The 21,333-nt window shown below is 45.7% G+C and overlaps 1 protein-coding gene across 1 annotated transcript in view; it reads left to right on the top strand.

Annotated features, from left to right (window-relative positions):
* The window catches only part of LOC311098830 (unconventional myosin-IXb-like), a 53,435-nt gene that overhangs the window by 29,134 nt on the left and 2,968 nt on the right, over positions 1–21,333 (top strand). The window contains exons 20-39 of the mRNA XM_084139399.1: positions 84–233; positions 1,584–1,741; positions 1,855–2,142; positions 2,348–2,527; positions 3,990–4,032; positions 11,293–11,399; positions 11,879–11,961; positions 12,168–12,325; positions 12,759–12,866; positions 13,117–13,287; positions 13,844–13,885; positions 14,160–14,271; positions 14,417–14,490; positions 14,666–14,858; positions 15,070–15,198; positions 15,484–15,589; positions 17,419–17,550; positions 17,822–17,945; positions 18,592–18,713; positions 19,118–19,245. Of these exons, the coding sequence (XP_083995525.1) occupies positions 84–233; positions 1,584–1,741; positions 1,855–2,142; positions 2,348–2,527; positions 3,990–4,032; positions 11,293–11,399; positions 11,879–11,961; positions 12,168–12,325; positions 12,759–12,866; positions 13,117–13,287; positions 13,844–13,885; positions 14,160–14,271; positions 14,417–14,490; positions 14,666–14,858; positions 15,070–15,198; positions 15,484–15,589; positions 17,419–17,550; positions 17,822–17,945; positions 18,592–18,713; positions 19,118–19,245 (2,608 nt within the window). The remainder of the gene's footprint in view (positions 1–83; positions 234–1,583; positions 1,742–1,854; positions 2,143–2,347; positions 2,528–3,989; positions 4,033–11,292; positions 11,400–11,878; positions 11,962–12,167; positions 12,326–12,758; positions 12,867–13,116; positions 13,288–13,843; positions 13,886–14,159; positions 14,272–14,416; positions 14,491–14,665; positions 14,859–15,069; positions 15,199–15,483; positions 15,590–17,418; positions 17,551–17,821; positions 17,946–18,591; positions 18,714–19,117; positions 19,246–21,333) is intronic.

The following is a 21,333-nucleotide window of genomic DNA, read 5'->3' as shown; positions in this document are numbered from 1 at the left end:
CCAAGGAGCACTAAATAAAACAAGTAAAAAAATCCAACAGTAAAGGGAAACAAGTCCAGTCTATTTGTCTTCATCCTTCCCAGGTGTTCCTAAAGGAGAGGGAGAGGCAGCATCTGCAGGACACCCTGAACAAGGAAGTGATGCGTCACATCGTCATCCTCCAGCGCTGGTTCAGGACCTGTCTGGTCAGGAGTCACTTCCTCTGCAAGAAAGATGCCGCCATCAGAATACAGGTTTGTACCTATATGGCAGAGACCATGATCATACAGGTAGCTATGGAAACCATGATCATACAGGTAGCTATGGAAACCATGATCATACAGGTAGCTATGGAAACCATGATCATACAGGTAGCTATGGAAACCTTGATCATACAGGTAGCTATGGCAGAGACCATGATCATACAGGTAGCTATGGAAACCAAGATCATACAGATGGCTATGGAAACCATGATCATACATGTAGCTATGGAAACCATGATCATACAGGTAGCTATAGAAACCATGATCATACATGTAGTTATGGAAACCATGATCATACATGTAGATATGGAAACCATGATCATACAGGTAGCTATGGCAGAAACCATGATCATACAGGTAGCTATGGCAGAAACCATGATCATACAGGTAGCTATGGCAGAAACCATGATCATACAGGTAGCTATGGCAGAAACCATGATCATACATGTAGCTATGGCAGAGACCATGGTCATGCAGGTAGCAATGGCAGAGACCATGTTCATGCAGGTAGCTATGGAAACCATGGTCATGCAGGTAGCTATGGAAACCATGATCATACAGGTAGCTATGGAAACCATGATCATACAGGTAGCTATGGAAACCATGATCATACAGGTAGCTATGGAAACCATGATCATATATGTAGTTATGGAAACCATGAACATACATGTAGTTATGGAAACCATGATCATCCAGGTAGCTATGGCAGAAACCATGATCATACAGGTAGCTATGGCAGAAACCATGATCATACATGTAGCTATGGCAGAAACCATGATCATACAGGTAGCTATGGCAGAAACCATGATCATACAGGTAGCTATGGCAGAAACCATGATCATACAGGTAGCTATGGCAGAAACCATGATCATACAGGTAGCTTGGCAGAAACCATGATCATACAGGTAGCTATGGCAGAAACCATGATCATACATGTAGCTATGGCAGAAACCATGATCATACAGGTAGCTATGGCAGAAACCATGATCATACAGGTAGCTATGGCAGAAACCATGATCATACAGGTAGCTATGGCAGAAACCATGATCATACAGGTAGCTATGGCAGAAACCATGATCACACAGGAAGCTATGGCAGAAACCATGATCATACAGGTAGCTATTGCTTTAACCCACAACAATGTGTACAGGGCCTATCCCAGGTCTTGTAAAATAGTGTAGTATTTGGGCATTTCCAGAGGGCACTGTATGATAAATTCTCCCTGGGATATGCCCCTGTGTGATAGGGTAAGATTCATGTACTTTTACAATGGTGCGGCTACTGTGTCCTAGCCAAATTTCCCCTCAGGGACGATAAAGTTGATCTCATCTTCTCTTATAGCGATGTTGGCGGGCGTTCCGAGCGGACAACAGGTGCCTTGCGGCCACAGTGATCCAGGCGGCATGGAGAGGTTCTCAGGAGAGGACAGACTACTTGAGAAAGAGGAACAGCATCATGAAAATGCAGGCATTCGTCATGAACAAACAAGGTCCAAACGGGTACTAAGACCATGTTTTTTTCTAACCCACTAATGGACAATAAAGTTGTAGAACTTTGAACTTCAGGGCCCTGAGTTTTTCTGACCAGGACAAATGTCTGACCCTACTTCTAGCTCCAAGGCTGAGGGAGAGAAGCCCACCACCCCTCCCCAGCTCCCTCCCAAAATGCAGTCCAGGCACCAGCCCCCGCCCAAGCTCCACACCCAGCACCAGAGAAGCCTGGACAGGACGGAGCTGCACAGTGAGGAACACAGTCCCAACAGAAGCCCCAAGACAGGCCCAGAAGTCATTGGACAGAAGGCCACCCAGAGGAACACAGAGACGGAGAAGAGAGAGGGAAGAGGCTCTCCACCTCCCCTCAACAGACCTCTCTCCCTCCCTCTAGACCCCAAGGCTGGCAGGTACTGTATGTTTCACCCCCATATCTCACCTCTCTCCCGCTCACCCCATATCTCACCTCTCTCCCGCTCACCCCATATCTCACCTCTCTCCCGCTCACCCCATATCTCACCTCTCTCCCGCTCACCCCATTCTTCACCACTTACCGCTCCACTGCTAGGTGGAAAAGCATTATATAAATCCAATCCATATTATGTTTTTTAATAGGGATGGAGGGTGGGAGTCAACCGGCCCCTCCCACCACACAGGCTCCCTGGAGGGCTGCTCCCGCTTGGAGGACATCAAGGAGCACACTAAGAGATGGAAGGAGAGCAGAATGGAGGGAGGACACCAGGAAGACTCCCGCCCTGAGGTCCAGCGCCCCAGGGATATGGAGGGGTTGCTGTGGTATGTTATGATAATGTTATGATAATGTTATGATAATGTTATGTCCAGTGGTGTAGTGGAGGGTAAACGGCATTTACGCAACTTTTTTATTTTTGCAGAAATGTTTACGCAGCTTTTGCGGAAAAAAGGCATTGACAGTACAGGGAGCGGTACTTTATTCACTGTGAACTGCGATCAGCGTTTACCCATCTGTTTTCTTACCACTACGTCACTGGTTATGTCATGTCTTAGTATTTCTCTCAACTATATCTGTTAGGACCTTTCAATGTCCCCTCAATATGATCTTGGATCACTAGCTAGATATACACTAAGTGGCCAGTTTGTTAGGTACACCCATCTAGTACCGGGTCGGACCCCCCTTTGCCTCCAGAACAGCCTGAATTCTCTGGGGCATGGAAACGTTGCTCAATTGGTATCAAATGACCTAACGTGTGCCAGGGAAACATTCCCCACACCATTACACCACCGCCACCAGCCTGTACCGTTGACACCAGGCAGGATGGGGCCATGGACTCATGCTGTTTACTACAAATCCTGACTCTGCCATCAGCATGACGCTACAGCAGGGTTCTTCAATTCCGGTCCTGGAGGGCCGAAACATTTCTGTTTTTTATTTCTACCTGGTAGTTAATTGCACTCACCTGGTGTCCCAGGTCTGAATTAGCCCCTGATTAGAAGGAGAGGATGAAAAACAGAGGTGTTTCGTCCCTCCGGGACCGGAATTGAAGAACCCTGCGCTACAGTAACCAGGATTCGTCGGACCAGGCAATGTTTTTCCACTCCTCAATTGTCCAATGTTGGTGATCGCGTGCCCACTGGAGCCGCTACTTCTAGTTTTTATCTGATAGGAGTGGAACCCGGTGTGGTTGTCTGCTGCAATAGCCCATCTGTGACAAGGACCGACGAGTTGTGCATTCCGAGATGCCGTTCTGCACACCACTGTGCCATTATTTGCCTGTTTGTGGCCTACCTGTTAGCTTGCATGATTCTTGCCATTCTCTTTAGACCTCTCATCAAACTGTTTTCGCCCACAGGACTGCCGCTGACTGGATATTTTTTGTTTGTCGCACCATTCTCGGTAAACCCTAGACACTGTCGTGCGTGAAAATCCCAGGAGGGCGGCCGTTTCTGAGATACTGGATCCGGCGCGCCTGGCACCGACGATCATACCACGCTCAAAGTTGCTTAGGTCACTAGTTTTGCCCATTCTAACGTTCAATTGAACAGTAACTGAATGCCTCGATGCCTGTCTGCCTGCTTTATATAGCAAGCCACAGCCACGTGACTCACTGTTTGTAGGAGCGAACCATTTTCGTGAACGGGTGGTGTACCTAATAAACTGGCCACTAAGTATACATCTTTCTTTCCCCATTCTCTGATTATCTTTCATCAATATCTTATAGACATTTCTTGAATTATAACAAAGAGTTTACATTTCACATATTTCTCTCTGGAAACTCAGGAACTCTGGGTCGGGGTCAGACAGCTCTCCCTCCGCTACTGAGGTACTGTTTTCTCATACTGTCATACCTCTACTCCCATTACACTATTACGTCATTACATATCACATCTCTACATATCACATCTCTACGTATCATATCACATCTCTACATATCACATCTCTACGTATCATATCACATCTCTACATATCACATCTCTACATCATATCACATTTCTACATATCACATTTCTACATATCACATCTCTACATATCACATCTCTACATATCACATCTCTACATATCATATCACATCTCTACATATCACATCTCTACGTATCACATCTCTACATATCATATCACATCTCTACGTATCACATCTCTACATATCACATATCACATATCTACATATCATATCACATCTCTACGTATTACATCTCTACACATATCACATCTCTACATATCACATCTCTACATATCACATCTCTACATATCACATCTCTACGTATTACATCTCTACATATCACATCTCTACGTATTACATCTCTACACATATCACATCTCTACATATCACATCTCTACATATCACATCCCTACATATCACATCTCTACATATCACATCTCTACATATCATATCACATCTCTACATATCACATGTCTACGTATCACATCTCTACGTATCATATCACATCTCTACATATCACATCTCTACATACCGTATCACATCTCTACATATCACATCTCTACGTTTCACATCTCTACGTATCACATCTCTACATATCATATCTCTACACATATCACATCTCTACATATCATATCACATCTCTACGTATCACATCCCTACATATCACATCTCTACATATCATATCACATCTCTACGTATCACATCTCTACCTATCACATCTCTACATATCACATATCACATCTCTACATATCACATCTCTACGTATCACATCTCTACGTATCATATCACATCTCTACATATCACATCTCTACATATCGTATCACATCTCTACGTATCACATCTCTACGTTTCACATCTCTATGTATCACATCTCTACATATCATATCACATCTCTACACATATCACATCTCTACATATATCACATCTCTACGTATCACATCCCTACATATCACATCCCTACGTATCACATCTCTACATGTCACATCTCTACGTATCACATCTCTACATATCATATCACATCTCTACGTATCACATCTCTACATATCACATATCACATCTCTACATATCATATCACATCTCTACGTATCACATCTCTACCTATCACATCTCTACATATCATATCACATCTCTACATATCACATCTCTACCTATCACATCTCTACATATCATATCACATCTCTACATATCATATCTCTACATATCACATCTCTACATATCACATCTCTAAATATCATTTCACATCTCTACATATCATATCACATCTCTACGTATCACATCTCTACATATCATATCACATCTCTACATCATATCACATTTCTACATATCACATCTCTACATCTCTACATATCACATCACATCTCTACATATCACATCTCTACATATCACATCTCTACATATCACATCTCTACGTATTACATCTCTACACATATCACATCTCTACATATCACATCTCTACATATCATATCACATCTCCACATATCACATCTCTACATATCATATCACATCTCTACATATCATATCACATCTCTACATATCACATCTCTACCTATCACATCTCTACATATCATATCACATCTCTACATATCATATCTCTACATATCACATCTCTACATATCACATCTCTAAATATAATTTCACATCTCTACATATCATATCACATCTCTACGTATCACATCTCTACATATCATATCACATCTCTACATCATATCACATTTCTACATATCACATCTCTACATCTCTACATATCACATCACATCTCTACATATCACATCTCTACATATCACATTTCTACATATCACATCTCTACATCTCTACATATCACATCACATCTCTACATATCACATCTCTACATATCACATCTCTACATATCATATCACATCTCTACGTATCACATCTCTACGTATCACATCTCTACGTATCATATCACATATCTACGTATCACATCTCTACGTATCATATCACATCTCTACGTATCATATCACATCTCTACGTATCACATCTCTTACATATCGTATCACATCTCTACGTATCACATCTCTACATATAATATCTATACATATCATATCACATCTCTACATATCATATCACATCTCTACATATCACATCTCTACGCATCATATCACATCTCTACGTATCACATCTCTACATATCATATCACATCTCTACATATCACATCTCTACATATCATATCTCTACACATCATATCACATCTCTACATATCACATCTCTACAAAAAAATGCTATTGTATTATTTAACCATTATTTCATTAGGCAAGTCAATTAAGAACAAATTCTTATTTACAATGACGGCCTACCAAGAGGCAGAAGGCTTCCTGTGGGGACGGGGGCTGGAATAAAAACTACAAATGTAGGATAAAACACACATCATGACGAGAGACACCACAACACTACATAAAGAGAGACACCACAACACTACATAAAGAGAGACACTACAACACTACATAAAGAGAGACACTACAACACTACATAAAGAGAGACACTACAACACTACATAAAGAGAGACACTACAACACTACATAAAGAGATACACTACAACACTACATAAAGAGATACACTACAACACTACATAAAGAGAGACGCCACAACACTACATAAAGAGATACACTACAACACTACATAAAGAGAGACACTACAACACTACATAAAGAGAGACACTACAACACTACATAAAGAGATACACTACAACACTACATAAAGAGAGACGCCACAACACTACATAAAGAGAGACACTACAACACTACATAAAGAGAGACACTACAACACTACATAAAGAGAGACCCTACAACACTACATAAAGAGAGACCCTACAACACTACATAAAGAGAGACACTACAACACTACATAAAGAGAGACACTACAACACTACATAAAGAGAGACACTACAACACTACATAAAGAGAGACACTACAACACTACATAAAGAGAGACACCACAACACTACATAAAGAGAGACACTACAACACTACATAAAGAGAGACACTACAACACTACATAAAGAGAGACACTACAACACTACATAAAGAGAGACACTACAACACTACATAAAGAGAGACACCACAACACTACATAAAGAGAGACACTACAACACTACATAAAGAGAGACACCACAACACTACATAAAGAGAGACCTAAGACCACAACACAAAATGGCATATCACATCTCTACAACTCACATCTCTACTACTGAGGTGCGGCTACATTACATGTCACACCTACACAGGGAGCTAAGATGCTGAAGGGCAACTATATGTGAAGTGTTTTTATGTCTTAACACCCTGCTACTGATGATGACACACCCATGGATTGATAGATCCCACTCTTCAGCCGGTCAGTAGGATGGATTGATCCAGCTCTTCAGAAAACAAAAACATTCAGCATTCTTATTGGCAGTTGACCAGGCTACCTCCTCTCCTGCGTTTCTTTCCAACTGTTTTTTCCTGTTTCGTTCCTACTGAACACAGCCCTGTGACAGTGATGGATCTCCCAGTCCCTCACCTTACTTCATCTGTGCTTCTTGACCTTTCCTGACCACCATAGGTCAAGGTGCTCTACCGCAAGCAACCCAAGCACAATCGGGGGTTAGCCTCCGCCCACAATGTGCTGATGTTTAACATTGGGGGTTTCCGGGAGGGTGAGTTTTTGGAGTTACCCCCTCCCCCTCATGAACCCCTCAGAGGGGGTCAGTGGGATGGGCCAGTCCAGCCAATCAGCAGTCAACGTCCATCCTCGTAAATCCCGGGTCCAGGTACCAACCGGCCTGAGTCCATGGAATACTATTACGGCCCTGGCACACTGTCACTGACTGACTCTGTTCCTGTGCAGGCTTTGCATGTCTATACAGACATATCCTCTCACTACTGCAGCTGAATGGGTCTGCAGTGTTCTGCACTCTGCAAGGACCTACTTCTGCAACTGCAGGCTGCTCTTCTGCAGAACCAGAGAAACAGAACAGTGGCCAGTCACAACCATCCCCTAACCAGGCTGCCATCTAAACACACAGTGGCTGAATGGATCGCTGGATGGATCTCTGTTTCTGGCTTGTTTTTTTTTGTCACAATGTTTAGACAATGTCAGTTAATCAGTGTACACTTTACATTCCAGCACTAGTAGCCCAAAGATAGTTGGGGCTAGCTCTGTAGTTGTTGTTGCTGCTGTTGCGTATATGTCCTCTTGTTGACCTCACATCTGTGAAGGTGAAAGGGTTTGATTCTGATCATAGGAATGAATCAAATATGTTGTCTTGGAAATAATACTATGGGTTCCTACCAATCACAGAATAATCACTAATATCCTATCTGGTTGAATAAAGGGCATAAATAACAAACGCAGTAGATACTTTGGTTATTGTTATTTACAGCAAAAAGGTCACAGGTCATGTGGAGGTTAGGCTGTGGATTGGTGGTGCATGCATTGTCTGGAAGGTGTTTCCACCATATTCCTTTACCCCAGTACATTATTTTGACATCCATGAGGGAGAGTGTACTGTTTGAGAGCTCTCTTCAGGGAGGGGGAGGATAGACTGTATTAGAGCTCTCTTCAGGAAGGGGGAGGAGAGACTTTATTAGAGCTCTCTGTAGGGAGAAGGGGGAGGAGAGACTGTATTAGAGATCTCTTCAGGAAGAAGGAAGGGGGAGGGGAGAGACTGTATTAGAGATCTCTTCAGGGGGAGGAGATATTGTTAGAGCTCTCTTCAGGGAGGGGGAGGCGAGACTATTAGAGATCTCTTCGGGTAGAAGGAAGGGGGAGGAGAGACTGTATTAGAGCTCTCTTCAAGAAGGGGGAGGAGAGACTGTATTAGCGCTCTCTTCAGGGAGAAGGAAGGGGGAGGAGAGACTGTTTTAGAGCTCTCTTCATGAAGGGGGAGGAGAGACTGTATTAGAGCTCTCTTCAGGAAGGGGGAGGCGAGACTTTATTAGAGCTCTCTGTAGGGAGAAGGGGGAGGAGAGACTGTATTAGAGATCTCTGTAGGGAGAAGGGGGAGGAGAGACTGTATTAGAGATCTCTTCAGGAAGGGGGAGGAGAGACTGTATTAGAGATCTCTGTAGGGAGAAGGGGGAGGAGAGACTGTATTAGAGATCTCTTCAGGAAGGGGGAGGAGAGACTTTATTAGAGCTCTCTGTAGGGAGAAGGGGGAGGAGAGACTGTATTAGAGCTCTCTGTAGGGAGAAGGGGGAGGAGAGACTGTATTCAAGCTCTCTTCAGGAAGGGGGAGGAGAGACTGTATTAGAGCTCTCTTCAGGAAGGGGGAGGAGAGACTGTATTAGAGCTCTCTGTAGGGGGAAGGGGGAGGAGAGACTTTATTAGAGATCTCTTCAGGGGAGGAGAGATTGTTAGAGCTCTCTTCAGGGAGAAGGAAGGGGGAGGGGAGAGACTGTATTAGAGATCTCTTCAGGGGAGGAGAGATTGTTAGAGCTCTCTTCAGGGAGGGGGAGGCGAGACTATTAGAGATCTCTTCAGGGAGAAGGAAGGGGGAGGAGAGACTGTATTAGAGATCTCTTTCGGGTAGAAGGAAGGGGGAGGAGAGACTGTATTAGAGCTCTCTTCAAGAAGGGGGAGGAGAGACTGTATTAGAGATCTCTTCGGGTAGAAGGAAGGGGGAGGAGAGACTGTATTAGAGCTCTCTTCCGGGAGAAGGAAGGGGGAGGAGAGACTATTAGAGCTCTCTTCAGGGAGAAGGGGGGGAGAGACTGTATTCAAGCTCTCTTCAGGAAGGGGGAGGAGAGACTGTATTAGAGCTCTCTTCAGGAAGGGGGAGAAGAGACTGTATTAGAGCTCTCTGTAGGGGGAAGGGGGAGGAGAGACTGTATTAGAGCTCTCTGTAGGGGGAAGGGGGAGGAGAGACTGTATTAGAGATCTCTTCAGGGAGGGGGAGGAGAGATTGTTAGAGCTCTCTCAGGAAGGGGGAGGAGAGACTGTTTTAGAGATCTCTTCAGGGAGAAGGAAGGGGGAGGGGAGAGACTTTATTAGAGATCTATTCAAGAAGGGGGAGGAGAGACTGTATTAGAGCTCTCTTCAGGGAGAAGGAGGGGGGAGGATAGACTATTAGAGCTCTCTTCAGGGAGAAGGGGGGGAGAGACTGTATTCAAGCTCTCTTCAGGAAGGGGGAGGAGAGACTGTATTAGAGCTCTCTTCAGGAAGGGGGAGGAGAGACTGTATTAGAGCTCTCTGTAGGGGGAAGGGGGGGGGGGAGACTGTATTAGAGCTCTCTGTAGGGAGAAGGAGGAGGAGAGACTGTATTAGAGATCTCTTCAGGGAGGGGGAGGAGAGACTGTATTTGAGATCTCTTCAGGGAGAAGGAAGGGGGAGGAGAGACTGTATTAGAGATCTCTTCGGGTAGAAGGAAGGGGGAGGAGAGACTGTATTAGAGCTCTCTTCAGGAAGGGGGAGGAGAGACAGTATTAGAGCTCTCTTCAGGAAGGGGGAGGAGAGACTGTATTAGAGCTCTCTGTAGGGAGAAGGGGGGAGGAGAGACTGTATTAGAGCTCTCTTCAGGAAGGGGGAGGAGAGACAGTATTAGAGCTCTCTTCAGGAAGGGGGAGGAGAGACTGTATTAGAGCTCTCTGTAGGGAGAAGGGGGGGAGAGACTGTATTAGAGATCTCTTCAAGAAGGGGGAGGAGAGAGAATGTATTAGAGCTCTCTGTAGGGGGAAGGAGAGACTGTATTAGAGCTCTCTGTAGGGAGAAGGGGGGAGGAGAGACTGTATTAGAGATCTCTTCAGGGAGTGTGGGGGGGGGGGGGGGTGGATGCTGTATTGTGCTAAGGATGTGGTGGCTGCTGTAGGTTAACTAACTAACTCTGGTGTTGCCGGGCCTGGCAGTTATGTGGTACTGCTACACGTACAGACCCTGGGGAAAGGGGATGGTCTGAGAACAAACTGGCTTCATATGAAAGCAAACTTCTCTGTTCTTAAAGGGATAGTGCGACATTTTTGCAATAAAGCCCATTTTCAACTTATCCTTGACAAAATGTTGCACTATCCCTTTTAATAGTTTCTTTTCTAGGCACCAACACTCCCCACATGTTACCTGTTAATAACGACCCCACCTGATTGGCCCCCCAGCATGGTTGTGTTGTCTCATGTCATACAATCTCAGATGTTCAGTAATTGTTTTATCTCTCAGTTTCCGAAATCTTCTGATATTTCCACGGACGGGGCTAGGTTCAGCCGCCCAGATGAGCGCGCAACCCTCAGAGACTCCAGCCAATCCCAGCCGACCACTCCTGAGAGGTAAAGGCCATTCAGCCAACTAGGACACAGGAGGCTGTGAACCATAATCGATTTGTCTGAGTTATTGTCCATACATTGACTGGATGTGATACTGTATGTCAGTATTTTTGTATGGAGGTCTATGAGAGTGTCGAATTACGTGAGGCTTATTTGATCAAATGGAAGTTTGGGAACGTTTAGGCTGTTACAGTTGTACTGATATAAGTGGATGCACGTGGCATTCCGGAAACTTTGAGAAAAAACGACTTAGTTATGACTGTTGTTCACATGCGTATCTACCCTCTCATTGGCTAGAATGGTCCCACCTGATCTTGCCTCCTCCCGCCTGCCTTCCATTATTGAGGACATATTTCCGTTGTTAAAGCGGTAACTCGAGCATCTTGTCAATATAATAGATCATCTTTGCCTGGACCGAGTGTGGTAAACGCTGCTGTATGTTCTTTGTCATGGTTACATGTTAACCCTTTTGTGTTCCACAGGCTTGGCATCTTCAGTAAATTTCGGAAGAAACGAAATGCGTACGGGATGGTGACCAATGAGAATGCACCATCTGGGAGAGGAGGTACTGTAATCCCACCCCCTACAGCAAACTGCTCACTGTGCTGTCCACCTTTTAGCCTGTGCTATGATGATAAACTATTGTAATGTCTTTCACGTCGTGTCTCCTCCACTACCCTCTAGTGGTCAATGGTATAATCTCAACCACACGTCCCCTCTCTCTCTCTCTCTCTGTCTAAACACACACACGTATCCTTACCTTACCTATAGCCACCTCTACCTCCTCCCCGTACTCTGGACGGCGTCCTAACACCACCATCAGGATCAGCCGAGCCACGCGGGTCTCCGAGCAGTGGAATGCTTCTCTGGAACGGGAGATCACCGACACCAACGAGCTCCGACACCTGGATGAGTTCCTGGGGAACCAGGTGGGATACCTGTCTGGCACTCACCTGTAATCACCTCAGCCTCAGGAGTGTATTGTTTACGGTTTATTGGGATCTCTAGCCTGGTGTTAGATCTATTTGTTCATCATTTTCAAGCACCACAAACTAATCTGGGTCCAGGTTACCAAAGCCTTAGTCTTCAGAGGGTCTTTCAAGAGCAGTTTTTGACTGACTAACTTTCTCAGTCACTCATTTTCTCTCTCTCTCTCTCTCACTCACTCTCGCACTCACTCACTCACTCACTCACTCACTCACTCACTCACTCACTCACACTAACTTATTCCTTCACATGTCCTTGCAGTGCATCTTTAGAAAGGTTACCAGTTACACATCTTATTGCAGAGGATTTTAAAGTTGAATCTGGGCTATTTTGAATAGTATACTATGAAATTATGTAACTTCCCATACCTCCCAGGTGAATGAGCTGAGGACCAGGGTAAAGGAGCTGTCAGCGACAGAGAGCATCTTTCTCACAGCCACCATGCAGTTCAGAGAGACCATCAAGGGCATGTACTCCATCTCTGTGAGTTTACTTCCTGACCTTGGCACCAGAAGAGATGGTTGTATGACGGTTTAGGTTTAAGTATGCATGGTGTATTAATCAAGTTTAGAAGACTGTCTGGAAAGAGATGTGAAACCAACTCAATAGCATATAGATCTTGACTAGGGCCAGGAGTACACACACGGTAAGTGCTTTATAAAGCACTTTGGAGCACCAATTACCCCCCCACACCCTTCATTAACCCGGTTCTCTCCCCTCCCCTGGTCAACAGAAGCCCCAAATCAGCTACAAGGACCTGATGACGGGCTACCACAACTGTGTGTCCAGTCATGCTGGAGCCAAGCAGCTGACTGAGGTCAGCCTGGTGGTCAACCTGTTCCAGTCCGTCCTGGACGGCTTCATACGGGGAGAGATCAAACGAGAGGGGGTTGGGCCGGTCAAGGTAGTTCTGAGTCAGACACATGCACTTGCACACATCCACACACACACGGATACTGTATACACACATGCAGGCACACACACATATGTTACACACACATCTTTGGGTTTGACCTAAAGCATCTTTGACTTGATATCTTTGACCTAAAGTATCTTTGACTTGATATCTTTGACCTAAAGCATCTTTGACTTGATATCTTTGACCTAAAGTATCTTTGACTTGATATCTTTGACCTAAAGTATCTTTGACTTGATATCTTTGACCTAAAGTATCTTTGACTTGATATCTTTGACCTGATATCTTTGACTTGATATCTTTGACCTGATATCTTTGACTTGATATCTTTGACCTGATATCTTTGACTTGATATCTTTGACCTGATATCTTTGACTTGATATCTTTGACCTGATATCTTTGACTTGATATCTTTGACTCTTTTTGAACGCTCCAGAGCATCAGTACATATAGTTTTGAGAAGTGTAAAACATCAGTTGTAGGTGTAATTCTGAGAGGTTCAGAGATGTATTCCACATCTGATCTACTTTAATATTTGTTGCAGACCATGAACAAGCCAAAGACCAGAGGGAAAAAGAAAACATGTGTAAGTTATGACAAGTTGAATTGTCTCATTATGACATCACTAAGTTGAATTGTCTCATTATGACATCCCTAAGTTGAATTGTCTCATTGTGACCATCACTAAATTGAATATCACTGTCACAACCCAGGTCAATGCAACCCAGGTCAATGCAACCCAGGTCAATGCAACCCAGGTCAATGCAACCCAGGTCAATGCAACCCAGGTCAATGCAACACAGGTCAATGCAACCCAGGTCAATGGTCTGGCTTGAATGATGTGTATTGTGTGTTTCCAGCCCAACAGCCCTTTAGGTCACATGTTCAGTACGTACCAGGTCAACATCAGGCAGTCCTGTGACCTGTGTGGTTTCTACATCTGGGGCATGGAGAAGGCCTACATGTGCAGCGGTGAGTAGCTATCTGTTGTTCACCATTAAACATAGAATTAGAATGCAGAAGAGAACATTACAATGCAGAATTTAGACGAGAACATAAGAACATTCCCTCTATGATCTTATCATTGTGTTCTTTTGTCCTCTGTTCTTTTGTTTAGCTTGCAAATTGATATGTCACAAGAAATGCCTCTCCAAAATCATCACTGACTGCTCAACTCGATGTGCCAGGCTGGTGAGCAGTTTGTCAAGTAATGTTTGGTCAAGTCAAGTTTGCCAAGTTGAGTTTACCAAGTCGGTTTGTCAAGTCAAGTTTATGAAGTAAAGTCTAACCAAGTTAAGTCTGACAAGTAAAGTTAACTCGGTGAAGTCAAGTTTGTCGAGACTAATGATTCATCCTGTGCGTTTAGGACGATGGGGGACCTGGCCGTCTGCACTTTGGGGTGCAGGTGTGTGTACTGACCAGTAAGACCTGCCCGATCCCCATGGTACTTCGGATGATGCTGGAGCATGTGGAGATGAATGGCCTGTACACAGAGGGCATCTACCGCAAATCTGCTTCTGTCTCGCTCGCACGGGAATTACACCAGCTACTGGAGACTGGTGAGTCCATTTATCAACGTACCAGAAAACATTGTTTTCCCATTAAAGATATTATGTGGGGAACCATCTGCCGAGACACTGGTGTCAGAACAGAGGACCTACCAAGCTGCCATGAGCAACAGAGAGCTATGGCACGCCATCATCTGGCGCATTGCAAGTACCAGTGGGAAACTACTGTAAAATAAAGTGCAATCTCTCTTTTTTTGGTCAGACCCTGAGACAGCGACTCTGGAGAACTACTCCATCCACACGGTGACAGGCCTGGTGAAACGATGGCTCAGAGAGCTGCCTGACCCCCTCCTGACTTACCGCCTCTACAATGACTTCCTGCACGCCGTCGGTGAGTCTGTCTCATGGGTTCTGTTCAGAAGGTCACAGCGTAGCAAAAAAGGTTTAAAAACCTGTGCATTTTTGCATGTACAGAGTTGACAGAGAAATCCATTTAATATACTTGCGTGCTTGATTTAGCTTGCCTACTAGACTACAATTGACCCAATGGTACAGTCCCAAAAGTGCAAACTCTGCAGACCCCCACCCACCCTGCATGCCAGCCAGTCAAGCTAAGTCAAGCGCACCTCGAGTACTTAAAATAACTGTATTTGACATTGTGACATTTCATGTGCAGAGTTGCCAGAGCAATCTGAGCGCCTTCGTGCGGTCTACCAGAAACTGGACGAGCTTCCCTCCGCTAACTTCAAAACACTGGAGAGATTGGTCTTTCACCTGGTCAGGTAGGTTATACCACCCTTTCTGTTTTTCACTCTTTTACACATACACTACCAGTCAAAAGTTTGGATACACCTACTCATTCAAGGGTTTTTCTTTATTTTTACTATTTTTTACATTGTAGAATAATAGTGAAGACATTAAAACTATGAAATAACACATATGGAATCCTGTTGTAACCAAAAAAGTGTTTAAATTTGAGATTCTTCAAATAGCCACCCTTTGCCTTGATGACATCTTTGCACACGCTTGGCATTCTCTCAACCAGCTTCATGAGGTAGTCACCTGGAATGCATTTCAATTAACAGGTGTGCCTTCTTAAAAGTTAATTTGTGGAATTTATTTCCTTCTTAATGATTTTGAGCCAATCAGTTGTGTTGTGACAAGGTAGGGGGGGTATACAGAAGATAGTCTTTACCAAATAGGGCTAAGTCCATATTATGGCAAGAACAGCTCAAATAAGCAAAGAGAAATTACAGTCCATTACTGTAAGACATGAAGGTCAGTCATTACGGAAAATTTCAAGAACTTTGAAAGTTTCTTCAAGTGCAGTCGCAAAAACCATCAAGCGCTATGATGAAACTGGCTCTCATGAGGACTGCCACAGAAATGGAAGACCCAGAGGTACCTCTGCTGCAGAGGATAAGTTCATTAGAGTTACCACCCTCAGAAATTGCAGCCCAAATAAATGCTTCACAGAGTTCAAGTAACAGACACATCTCAACATCAACTGTTCAGAGGCGACTGTGTGAATCAGGCCTCCATGGTTGAATTGCTGCTAAGAAACCACTACTAAAGGACACCAATAAGAAGAAGAGACTTGCTTGGGCCAAGAAACACGAGCAATGGACATTAGACCGGTGGAAATTTGTCCTTTTGTCTGGAGTCCAAATTTGAGATTTTTGGTTCCAACCGCCATGTCTTTGTGAGACGCGGTGTGGGTGAACGGATGATCTCCGCATGTGTATTTCCCACCGTAAAGCATGGAGGAGGAGGTGTTATGGTGTGGGGGTGCTTTGCTGGTGACACTGTCTGTGATTTATTTAGAATTCAAGGCACACTTAACCATCATGGCTACTACAGCATTCTGCAGCGATACGCCATCCCATCTGGTTTGGGCTTAGTGGGACTATCATTTGTTTTTCAACAGGACAATGACCCAACACACCTCCAGGCTGTGCAAGGGCTATTTTACCAAGAAGGAGAGTGATGGAGTGCTGCATCAGATGACCTTGCCTCCACAATCCCCCGAACTCAACCCAATTGAGATGGTTTGGGATGAGTCGGACGGCAGAGTGAAGGAAATGGAGCCAACAAGTGCTCAGCATATGTGGGAACTCCTTCAAGACTGTTGGAAAAGCATTCCAGGTGAAGCTGGTTGAGAGAATGCCAAGAGTGTGCAAAGCTGTCATCAAGGCAAAGAGTGGCTATTTGAAGAATCTCAAATATAAAATATATTTGGATTTGTTTAACACTTTTTTTGGTTACTACATGATTATATATGTGTTATTTCATAGTTTTGATGTCTTCACTATTATTCTACAATGTAAAAAGAAAGAAAAACCCTTGAATGAGTAGGTGTGTCCAAACTTTTGACTGGTACTGTACGTGCATCATGTTGACTGTAAATCGCCATCTATCGAACAAAGGCTTTCCCGCTATGCTTGAACTTAGGTCTCTGAGTTTTCCCTTAGGTCCCTGAATTTTCCCTTAGGTCTTTGAGTTGTTCCTAACCACGTGACCTGACCAGGGAAAACTCTGGGCCCTGGTTATGGTCATTTATAACCCATGTTGTGTATTAGGATGATGATAGAATAGTATTTACTTCCTCCAGAGTGACAAAGTTGGAAAATCACAACCGGATGTCAGCTAACTCCCTGGCCATAGTGTTTGCCCCCTGCATCCTGCGATCCCCAAACACCACTGACCCCTTCCTAGGCATGAAGGATGTCTCCAAGACAACTACGTGAGTCTCTATATAGGAAAAGATTACACACGCACATCCAATGTCTTTGATCAGGTATTAGATATCACAAAAATATGTTCAGCAAAGGTTAAAAAGAGACTGCACAATGGAATACAGTATATGCTATTTCCCAGTTTAGGGTTACATGTGTGCACATACAGTATATCTCAAGGTAGGATGCAGTCAGTCCTTAGTAAGCATTCTGTGATTATTTTGTTGTAAGAAGCCCTGACCTTAACCCTGACCCCCTGACCTTACCTCTCTCCCCCAGGTGTGTGGAGATCCTGATCTCAGAACAGTTCAGACGGTACACTGAGAAGATGAAGGATATCACCGAGCTGGAGTACGCTGAGGCCGTGGCCGTCAACCAGCTCAAACTCAAGAGACGGAACACTGTAAGGACACCATACTCCATACTGTTGTCACAAAGTTGGAAGCACAGAATCGTCTAGAATGTCATTGTATGCGTTAAGATTTCCCTTCACTGGAACTAAGGGGCCTTACCCCGAACCATGAAAAACAGCCCCAGACCATTATTCCTCCTCCACCAAACTCTACAGTTGGCACTATCCATTGGGGCAGGTAGCGTTCTCCTGGCATCCGCCAGATCCGCCAAAACCACTCCAGCCGACGCTTGGCATTGCGCATGGTGATCCTAGGCTTGTGTGCGGCTGCTCGGCCATGGAAGCCCATTTCATGAAGCTCCCAACGAACAGTTCTTGTGCTGACGTTGCTTCCAGCGGCAGTTTGGAACTCGGAAGTGAGCACTCGGCGGTCCCGTTCTGTGAGCTTGTGTGGCCTACCACTTCGCAGCCGAGCCATTGTTGCTCCTAGACATTTCCACTTCACAATAACAGTGAATATAAACTTGATATACTGAGAATATCTGTGAACACGGATATGGATCACTGTGGGAAGTTCTGCCATTCCCACTGGGAATTTCACTTTGGGAATGCCGTTCCCAACTTCCCACGTTCCCAAAAGTGGTTTGTCTTCCTGTCTTGTCCCTAGTGTATTGACTCATCTACTGTATATCTACAGATCTCAGAGAAACCTTCATCGAAGCTGGACGCCCCTCACATGGACAACCTTGCTCCGTCGGATATAGACATGGAGTCAGAGAGGACCCTCATCGAAAGGATCAAATCCATCAAGCAGGAGAAGTGAGTGAAGAGACGGAGACTCCTCTAGTTCGCTGTTGTCGGGGGCAACATGTAGTCTTGAACCTAGAACAACACATCTGACTGAAACTAATCGGATGTTTTTAAAGAGAAACACACGGTCTCAGTTGGTACTGTAGAAGCTGTCTAGTTCTGTACGTTTCATGTGTTAGTGTGTTTGTAACGTGCTGGACTCTGTGAAAAATATGAATGATATTATAGTTAGTATGTTACAACTGGTACTAACTACCATACAGCTCAGCTCAGTGTTTTCTTCAACTAGTTCCTGGAGGACTTTTAGGGGGTTGCAGAATTTTGTTCTAGTCCATCACTAACTCATGTGATTCAAGTAATCGCTGATCCATTGTGTGTGTGTGTGTGTGTGTGTGTGTGTGTGTGTGTTTCAGGGAGGATCTGGCATGCAGGTTGCCAGAGCTGGAGCAGGATAACTCAGACAACGACAACATGGACTCTGAGTCATCAATCAGCTCAGAGAGCCTGATGGAGGATAGAGTGGGGAGCCTGGACTCAGAAGGTCAGTAGAGAGGTACGGGAGGCCTACACGTCCTACTAGAGGATAGAGTGGGGAGCCTGGACTCAGAAGGTCAGTAGAGAGATACGGGAGGCCTACACGTCCTACTAGAGGATAGAGCGGGGAGCCTGGACTCAGAAGGTCAGTAGAGAGGTACGGGAGGCCTACACCGTCCTACTAGAGGATAGAGTGGGGAGCCTGGACTCAGAAGGTCAGTAGAGAGGTACGGGAGGCCTACACCGTCCTACTAGAGGATAGAGTGGGGAGCCTGGACTCAGAAGGTCAGTAGAGAGGTACGGGAGGCCTACACCGTCCTACTAGAGGATAGAGTGGGGAGCCTGGACTCAGAAGGTCAGTAGAGAGGTACGGGAGGCCTACACCGTCCTACTAGAGGATAGAGTGGGGAGCCTGGACTCAGAAGGTCAGTAGAGAGGTACGGGAGGCCTACACCGTCCTACTAGAGGATAGAGTGGGGAGCCTGGACTCAGAAGGTCAGTAGAGAGGTACGGGAGGCCTGCACCGTCCTACTAGAGGATAGAGTGGGGAGCCTGGACTCAGAAGGTCAGTAGAGGTACGGGAGGCCTACACCGTCCTACTAGAGGATAGAGCGGGGAGCCTGGACTCAGAAGGTCAGTAGAGGTACGGGAGGCCTACACCGTCCTACTAGAGGATAGAGTGGGGAGCCTGGACTCAGAAGGTCAGTAGAGGTACGGGAGGCCTACACCGTCCTACTAGAGGATAGAGTGGGGAGCCTGGACTCAGAAGGTCAGTAGAGAGGTACGGGAGGCCTGCACCGTCCTACTAGAGGATAGAGTGGGGAGCCTGGACTCAGAAGGTCAGTAGAGAGGTACGGGAGGCCTACACCGTCCTACTAGAGGATAGAGCGGGGAGCCTGGACTCAGAAGGTCAGTAGAGAGGTACGGGAGGCCTACACCGTCCTACTAGAGGATAGAGTGGGGAGCCTGGACTCAGAAGGTCAGTAGAGAGGTACGGGAGGCCTACACCGTCCTACTAGAGGATAGAGCGGGGAGCCTGGACTCAGAAGGTCAGTAGAGAGGTACGGGAGGCCTACACCGTCCTACTAGAGGATAGAGCGGGGAGCCTGGACTCAGAAGGTCAGTAGAGAGGCCTACACCGTCCTACTAGAGGATAGAGTGGGGAGCCTGGACTCAGAAGGTCAGTAGAGGTACGGGAGGCCTACACCGTCCTACTAGAGGATAGAGCGGGGAGCCTGGACTCAGAAGGTCAGTAGAGAGGTACGGGAGGCCTACACCGTCCTACTAGAGGATAGAGCGGGGAGCCTGGACTCAGAAGGTCAGTAGAGAGGTACGGGAGGCCTACACCGTCCTACTAGAGGATAGAGCGGGGAGCCTGGACTCAGAAGGTCAGTAGAGAGGTACGGGAGGCCTACACCTTCCTACTAGAGGATAGAGCGGGGAGCCTGGACTCAGAAGGTCAGTAGAGAGGTACGGGAGGCCTACACCGTCCTACTAGAGGATAGAGCGGGGAGCCTGGACTCAGAAGGTCAGTAGAGAGGTACGGGAGGCCTACACCGTCCTACTAGAGGATAGAGCGGGGAGCCTGGACTCAGAAGGTCAGTAGAGAGGTACGGGAGGCCTACACCGTCCTACTAGAGGATAGAGTGGGGAGCCTGGACTCAGAAGGTCAGTAGAGAGGTACGGGAGGCCTACACCGTCCTACTAGAGGATAGAGCGGGGAGCCTGGACTCAGAAGGTCAGTAGAGAGGTACGGGAGGCCTACACCGTCCTACTAGAGGATAGAGCGGGGAGCCTGGACTCAGAAGGTCAGTAGAGAGGTACGGGAGGCCTACACCGTCCTACTAGAGGATAGAGCGGGGAGCCTGGACTCAGAAGGTCAGTAGAGAGGTACGGGAGGCCTACACCGTCCTACTAGAGGATAGAGCGGGGAGCCTGGACTCAGAAGGTCAGTAGAGAGGAACGGGAGGCCTACACCGTCCTACTAGAGGATAGAGTGGGGAGCCTGGACTCAGAAGGTCAGTAGAGAGGTACGGGAGGCCTACACCGTCCTCTGCCTTCTTGCACTTCAACTTTTTTCAACTGTTTGTTTTCG

This window comes from Coregonus lavaretus (genome assembly GCF_964263955.1).
Source record: "Coregonus lavaretus genome assembly, chromosome: 23".
Taxonomy (NCBI): Eukaryota; Metazoa; Chordata; class Actinopteri; order Salmoniformes; family Salmonidae; genus Coregonus; species Coregonus lavaretus.
The sequence above is the reverse complement of the archived record's forward strand: the minus strand, read 5'-3'. Positions and strand labels throughout refer to the sequence as shown.